Source organism: Oryzias melastigma, linkage group LG3 (assembly GCF_002922805.2).
Source record: "Oryzias melastigma strain HK-1 linkage group LG3, ASM292280v2, whole genome shotgun sequence".
In the NCBI taxonomy this organism is placed as follows: Eukaryota; Metazoa; Chordata; class Actinopteri; order Beloniformes; family Adrianichthyidae; genus Oryzias; species Oryzias melastigma.
In genome coordinates this window covers 14531477-14539371 of record NC_050514.1, presented here as the reverse complement: position 1 = coordinate 14539371, position 7895 = coordinate 14531477, and the positions used below count along the sequence as shown (strand labels likewise).

At 40.2% G+C, this 7895-nt stretch overlaps 1 protein-coding gene across 1 annotated transcript; it reads left to right on the top strand.

Moving 5' to 3' along the window:
* Positions 1-1571: 1571 nt before the first annotated feature.
* On the top strand, positions 1572-7393 carry slc5a7a (solute carrier family 5 member 7a). Its single transcript, XM_024294757.2, has 9 exons — positions 1572-2603; positions 3156-3381; positions 3544-3657; positions 3845-4000; positions 4093-4241; positions 4388-4531; positions 4753-4906; positions 5456-5673; positions 5757-7393. The coding sequence occupies exons 2-9, from the start codon at positions 3198-3200 to the stop codon at positions 6429-6431; spliced, it is 1794 nt and encodes a 597-aa protein (XP_024150525.1). The 5' UTR covers positions 1572-2603; positions 3156-3197; the 3' UTR covers positions 6432-7393.
* The last annotated feature ends 502 nt before the right edge of the window (positions 7394-7895 follow it).

Here is a 7895-nt window from a genome sequence, read left to right as displayed (position 1 = left end):
CTATAGTGTGGCTGTGGTGGTAAATACAGTTTCTACATATAAAAACAAAAAAAATGTTTAAAACAGTGTTTGCCTTTATGGAATTGATGCATCCATGATTATTTGTCAGAGATGCTGGGTTTTCCACATGAAAAGTCGAATCTGCTTTTTTTCCATCTGTTTCCTCTTCTGTCTCCATCTCATCTTTCTTCCAGACATCCTGCCAGCAACAGCTGCTCATTAGACCTCCAGGACTTGAGCTCGGAACATTTCATTATTTACATAAACAGGAAAGTTAAGATTACTGCTATCATAATTTTATCACACACTTGTTTTTTGTTTTTTTAATTTAGACAAACTGTTAAAGTGTAATCAAAGAATCTATTTGTATCGAAATAATCTGCATCATGGATTAGTTTGAGTGTTTGATTGGAAGTATTCTAGGTCGTACCCCGCCATCTGTCCAACAGAGACTTATAACGCCTTCCAGCTGTGTTCCTAATGTTTATGCTTTGGCATCAGCTTTTAACAGGGTTGCTTGTCAAACGTCCAACAAAGTCACAAATCAGTCAGTTTTATTACAGTAACTGTAAAGTAAAGTGGTAAAAATAAAACATAAATAAAAATAAACACTGTTGGGTGACGTGCTGAGAGTGACTTCAGACATAAAGTAAAGCAAAATTAATGACAAGAATACACAACACAAAGAAGGAACTGACTCACTCTTAAAGCCAGTAAATCCTCCTCTTCCATGTGATTTAAAGATAGTCAATACTCACATATTTAGAAGTCTGTATCGTGGTTAATGAGAACCATAACCTCAGAGAGGTGGGATGTTACCCCACTCTTGAAAAACTTAAAAACAAAAACAAAAAAAAGACAACATTTTGTTTGGTTTTTAAACTATTCAGGGTGGGGATACAGAGCAATCAGAACACAAACAACAGACTAAAAACCAGTTTCTATCCCACAACAATCACCACACTCAACAAACATAAACACACACACAGAGGAAATGTGCTCAATAAGTGGGCCTGTTTAAAGGTAGAGTCGTTCTTTTATGTTAAATTTGTCTTAAATTATTTAAACTAATTTGACTTTTTTGTGCGTTGATTATAACATTGTGTTGTGTTGTTTATTTTTTTCTTAATATGCGACTGAATGACACTTCCCAGAATTTTGTTCTGCATAGAACATGTCACAATGACAACAAAGTATTCTATTCTATTCTATTTCGACACAGTTAAATTTGGAAAATGAAAGTCGTCTTTAATTCTGTCTTTTCCACAAAACTCTATAATAAGTCAAACACAAAGATAGTAATAATAATCATATTAACATAAACACACCTAAGCTTTATGAACTGAAACAAACTGTGTAAAAAACATTTTCTCATCAGAATGAACTCGCTTAGATGTGGAGATTAAACTTTACTTGTATTTTTATTTTATCTGATCACATACTGTATTGGGATTATTATATTTTTTTAAAGAAAACATATATTTTTTCCTATTTTCAATAAAAATATTAAATAGTAAAACTTTAGCTGTATATCATTTCAGAAAATAACTTAAACAAAACCAAACAGGAGGAACTTGACTGGTCCTTGTCTCTGTCCTCGGTGCTGAAACCCACCCTCACTTTACCAACAGAGGGCGCTGTGTGCGTAAAGTAGCCAAAATTAACTCATCATCCAGTCCTGATGTGCAAATATATATATTTCCGTGGGTCTACATTTTTATTTTGTGTGTGCAGTGGTGGTATAATAGAGAAAGTGAGTTTTTTTTTAAGAAAGTCTGCATCATTAAATCCCCCCACATGCTCTTCAAGAACCATCCTAATTGGATGGCAGCCAGTTTTGACAAGTGTAGTCCAGATTAAATGTCTTCAAGCGGAGGTGGCCATTAAGTAGGCACAACCCACTGATATTATGGTGACAGGAAGTGGCAGACACGTTTGAGTGTGTTCTAATTGCTTTAAGGTGGGAGGGGGGATCTTTAAGACTGCAAATTCCACGCCACCAAAAAGGAAGGAGAGGGGATCATCTATGTATCCCGCTAATGATTCACCACATTGAGTAAAAAAATACTTTTAATCTGGACACTGGCGCGTTTCCTTGGGCGTCAAAAGTTCTGCAGAGCTCAAACGGCTGCAGTTGTGCGGCAACAAATTACCCAATTATTAAAAGACCGCGTGATTATCTTACGGTGCTCATTTTACGCACAGAGTTTGGAGGAGGATATATGTTAAAAAACATGAATCCCCTCAATAAAATGGCTTAGTATGGGATTTCAAATGGAAAAGACCCCCTCCTCCGACCACTCTGGTCAGCTGATGCTCTCTGACGTGCCTGTATGAAAGTTGAGGTGCTCATTAAAAGGGACGTTTGGTGTTCTCTGACGCGCGCTCCTGTCCTCTGACGGCATCTCCCCCCTCTTATAAGAATCCGAAAGTCACCAGAGAGACCCCCCCGCCAGCACCGATCCAGACACTTTTATTCAACCAGACTTCGCAACACGAGAGGGGGGCGAGGATTTTTTTTATTTTATTTTTAAATAAACCTGACATCGTGATGGTCGCTCTTTTCTTCGGGTGTTTCAGCACATGACTCTGGAATTTTTGAGGTAAGTTTGGATGTCCTTGTGGATATTTTTTATGCACACACAATGAACGCAATTGTTGAATAACTTTTTATCCTTTTACAAGGAATGTTGTTATTACATTTATCTTGTAATTTCTTTGTGTTTGAGCTTATATGGAAAAAAATAAAAGAATAACGTGTATGCGCAAAATCGATTTTACGCATGTTTTTTACGCACGGAGACCACAGTCAAACAATTTGATATTGATGTGGGTTCTATACGATCTTTATTATTATTATTATATTTTTTGACAGAATTTTTTAACTCCCAATTTCCAGACTTCCAGAAAATGCTGTTGATTTAGGCTTTCATGATTCTTCTGTGACTGATTTTTATGAGACATTCATTTATGTTTCTCTTGAAGTTTTATTTATTTGGTTACCTCTTAAGAAAACACCGGATATTTTCACCTGAACAAAGGAGAAAGGGTGCTTGAGTTTATAATCAGAAAGTTTTAAAAATATATATTTACTTTAGATGTGTTTATTATTTAAAATGTTTTTTTTAAAGTTAATTCCCCCCCCACCCTTCTAGGTCTTCATGCCTTCCAGTTCCTAGCAGGACAACACCGCAACAATGACCATCCATGTGGAGGGGCTTGTGGCTATTGCAGTCTTTTACCTGCTGATCCTGTTCGTCGGCATCTGGGCAGCATGGAAAAACAAGCACTCTGGAGAGGCGGAGGGCACCGACCGCAGTGAAACCATCATGGTCGGTGGGAGAGACATCGGCTTGTTTGTCGGTGGATTCACCATGACAGGTGAAGTTCAGTTTACACTAAGCATGTCAGCCGAAATGGCAAATGAGACATGGCTATATGGACACTATAGAGGCTTATGGGAGAAAAGTTTACCAGAAAATTATTTGCAGGATTTAAGCATTTTTGGGCCATAATTTCTTCTTTCTTTTGTGTTATTTCCAGCAACCTGGGTTGGAGGAGGTTACATCAATGGCACAGCTGAGTATGTGTATCTTCCACAATATGGTTTGGCTTGGGCTCAAGCCCCCTTTGGATATGCACTCAGTCTGGTTGTGGGTGAGTGTTGTTATGTTTAGGTTCAAAACTATAAAAAATTACAGAATAAGCACATGAAGTTACTTACCACATAGAGGAAAAGAATATCCAGAATTTCATTGTCATATTTTTCCTGTAATTTTTGTTGATTTAGGTTGTATTTCTTTGCCCTTTTCCCCTGATCATGATCTTCTCCTCTTTCCATCAGGTGGCCTGTTCTTCGCAAAGCCCATGCGCTCCCGTGGTTACGTCACCATGCTGGACCCATTTCAACAGCTGTATGGAAAACGCATGGGCGGCCTTCTCTTCATACCAGCACTTATGGGAGAGATTTTCTGGTCTGCTGCCATCTTGAATGCCCTTGGTAACTTCTGACCATCCTTTAAAATTAACATTTTTAAGCAAAAAGATCAGAATATGTTGCAGTTAAAGCTCATTTTTGTTATTTCCTTATAGGTGCTACTCTGAGCGTCATCGTGGACATCAATATTAAGATGTCAGTCATTATATCTGCACTCATTGCAATCTTTTACACCCTGGTTGGAGGGCTGTACTCGGTGGCTTACACTGATGTAGTCCAGCTGTTTTGCATATTTGTTGGTCTGGTAAGTTAAAATGTTGTTTATCAATATCTGAAGCTTTTTGTGTTCTTTTTTTATTTCTAGCACTCTAATTTCTTGTGCCAATGGAAATTTTCATTCAATAGTTACAAATGAACTTTAATTGACACATATCCTCTCGTCTGCCTTAGTGGATCAGCGTCCCTTTCGCTTTGACCAACCCGGCGGTGTCAGACATCGCTGTCAGTGCAGTGAAGAAGGTTCATCAGGCTCCATGGAAAGGCAGCATCAACAGAGATGACAAATGGGTTTGGATCGACAACTTCTGCCTCCTGGTACAGCAGTTTCACAGTTTTCATAGCACTCCCGTAACTTTACAGAGACAGCAAAGACGACTGTTGATTATCATAGTCAGCTAACTAGTTGATCTTCTGATGTGAAAATCATGAATTCTACCAGAATAACCTCTTAAATTAGGGACTCAATTTTCTATTTTCATTTAAAGTGTTAGGCGTCCGTTAATGACGTTTCTCCGATCTGTGACCGTTTGCTGCAGATGCTGGGAGGAATCCCCTGGCAGGTGTACTTCCAGAGAGTTCTCTCAGCCTCGTCTGCCACCTACGCCCAGGTCCTGTCCTTCCTGGCTGCCTTTGGGTGCCTTATCATGGCCGTGCCCTCCGTTCTCATCGGAGCCATCGGAGCTTCCACAGGTGAGAGACGTGTGAACACGTGTGTGCAGGGTTTGTGTAAACGTGTTGTTGTTTGTGTGCATGCTTGTTTTTAAGGAGGAGAGAGAACTCCAGATGGGTCCTTGTTGCCCTTAGATCTGAGAAAACCTGGTAAATAGCAGCTGGTTCACTTCATCCATAATGAAGGAATCCATTTAATAACCATGCTGGTTGTGTAAATATTACATTAGAGCGAGGCAAGGGACCAAATTAGTGTTGTGATATCCAGCTTTTTTGGCATCAAATTCCTCATTAAAGAAGTAAAGAAACAACTTTTTATTTTGGAATTGATTTGATGGAGAACAAATGTGAAAATTGATTGTTTTTGTCAAAATGTAAACCCTGTTGACTTTGTTTTGATATCGAAAAAAGTGAGAAAAAAAAAAGTTTGAGCTTCTAGCTTTTAATTAGCTTCAACTTGAGAATGCGGAGAATTCTTTTCAACTGTTTAAGTAGAAGTAGACTTTTTAGGATTCATTAAACGAATGAACATTCCTCCTGCTTTGGGCTTTTCCTCTGCTTCCTTACCAGATTGGAACCAGACAAGTTATGGTGGCGTTGCTCCCAAAGATAAGGATCAGGCTGACATGATTCTCCCCATTGTGCTCCAACACCTTTGCCCGCCGTTTGTCTCCTTCTTTGGTCTGGGGGCAGTTTCTGCAGCTGTCATGTCGTCTGCAGACTCCTCCATCCTTTCGGCAAGCTCCATGTTTGCCAGAAACATCTACCAGTTAGCTTTCAGACAGTCGGTGAGTACATCCAGCGTTCAGATAAAGTTTTAACACGTGCACTTTTGTACAACCCTGTGCTTTCGTTTGTTTGTTCTTCTTAGGCCTCTGATCGAGAAATTGTTTGGGTGATGCGAATCACCATCTTTGTGTTTGGCGGTCTTGCCACCATGATGGCGCTGGTTACCGGCACGGTTTACGGCCTCTGGTACTTGAGCTCAGACCTGGTTTACGTCATCATCTTCCCCCAGCTGCTCAGCGTGCTGTTCGTCAAAGGCACCAACACGTACGGCTCGGTGGCTGCGTACGTGTTCGGCTTGGTGCTGCGCATAGGTGGAGGTGAACCCTACCTGAGGCTGCCTCCCTTCATTTACTACCCCGGCTGGATTATTGAGCAGCAGATCCACCCGGAAGAGGGAAATATCGAGGACATCGTCAAGCAAAGGTTCCCCTTCAAGACTGTCTCCATGTTGGCCTCCTTTGTGGCCAACTTCATTTTTTCGCACCTGGCAAAGTACCTGTTTGAAAGCGGTAAGATCTCTCACAAATACGACTTTCTCGACGCCGTGGTGTCCAGGCACAGTGGAGAAATAATGGATAAGACCACGCTGGTAACCCGTAGTAACAACATTGGGTTGTCGGAAATGGCGCCCGTCAGACCACGGCTGAGTGTGACCTTGGCGGCCGCCTTCACCCGCCGCGACACGCTGCCAAGAGAAACCGTCGAGGAGGAAGACGAGGAGTCCAGCCCCGACTCATCCCACCATAATGAGGAATGATTTCAAAAAAGGAGAAGTCTTACTGAACTGTCCACCATCAAGCCACAAGGCACGGAATTCTTGGAACGATAAAGAACTTCCACATCCTGACCGACTGGATAACACATCAGGAGATTTAGTGTAGCAGCTTGCTGATTGTCCAGACGCTCTTTCTGTGAAGTAAAGCAAAACACACTCACACATACGCTCCTAATATTTGTAGTTAGTTGTTTGTAACGTCTGTTCACCTTTTTTTAACCACTAAAAAAATAGGTCAACACAAAGTTAAAAAAAGGTTAAAAAAAAAACGTAAATATTTGGCTTATCATAAGACCAAAAAGACATATTCATGCTTTTAGTCTCGTGCAACAATTACTGTGGTTTTATTATTTTTAAAACAGAAGAAAATAAAATAAAGACAAGTAAGCAGTGACATTAATTTTGTTTAAATGAATAGAGAGAAATTCCTCCTTTTGCATAACCAATTATAGTATTCTGTGAATCAAGCAAAAAAAATCATGCTGAGTAGCAAGCGTATAAGCAGTAGTGATGGTAGCTGTCATCTAAGGCACTTCTCTTTGACCGTCAGAGGTAGACACAGTTTTAAAGCATCAGTGTAGCTACGTCTTCATCAAATATCTTCCATTGAACTGCCTTAACGATGAAAGAAATATTGAAGCGTTCTGACCAGAATCTAGAGTCGGACTGCAATCCAAAAGGACTTGAATGTAACCTCTAATGATGATGATTCACTTTGTCTCGCCGATGCAGAGCCAGGTGCCTCTGGCTCGCATTCTGGTTGAGTTTCAGGAGGGGATTCCTTTCTCTGTGATGTGTTTAATTGTATATATGTGAAGAAACAAAAAAAAAAAGATAAGGAAGTGAGGGGAAAATCATATAGGTAACTATTTAAATGTTTATTTATTTTTGATGTAAAAGGAGCAAAGAAAAATAAAACGAAAAACTGATGCACATTTGTTAAGGAAAAGCTGCTTTGATTCAATTCACTTTTATTTATAGTAAGCTTTTCTTTTTACTTTTAGCGTATATCTGAACAACTTAAACCTTTTTTGTTTGAAACTCTAAGATAAAGGCTGTTTTTTAAGATGCTACTGTTTTTAAAAACAGACTGAATGTGCTGGTCCAAGCGGTTTCTTGTCTTTCGGGGCCTTCAGCTTGCTGGACGGCGGACCGAGAGAGAACATGTCAGAAAACGTGACCGACATTACAATCGCTTGGCTTGCGTCTTTGTCCCCCTCCTTGTCCATGCTGAAAGACAGCCTCCTAAAATAGCTCTCCCCTCTCTGCTTATTTACTTTAAGTGCTGTACTCTCTCTGGTCTTGGACTTGGGGCGGAGCCATATGGGGCTGGGGTGGGGCTGCTGATGGCCAAGCGGAGGAGATGGTCCAGGGTGGGGCCAAGCAAGAACAGAGTGTGCCTTTCACTGGTGACTACTGTCGTGATTTTTTTTTTTTTTTTTTTTT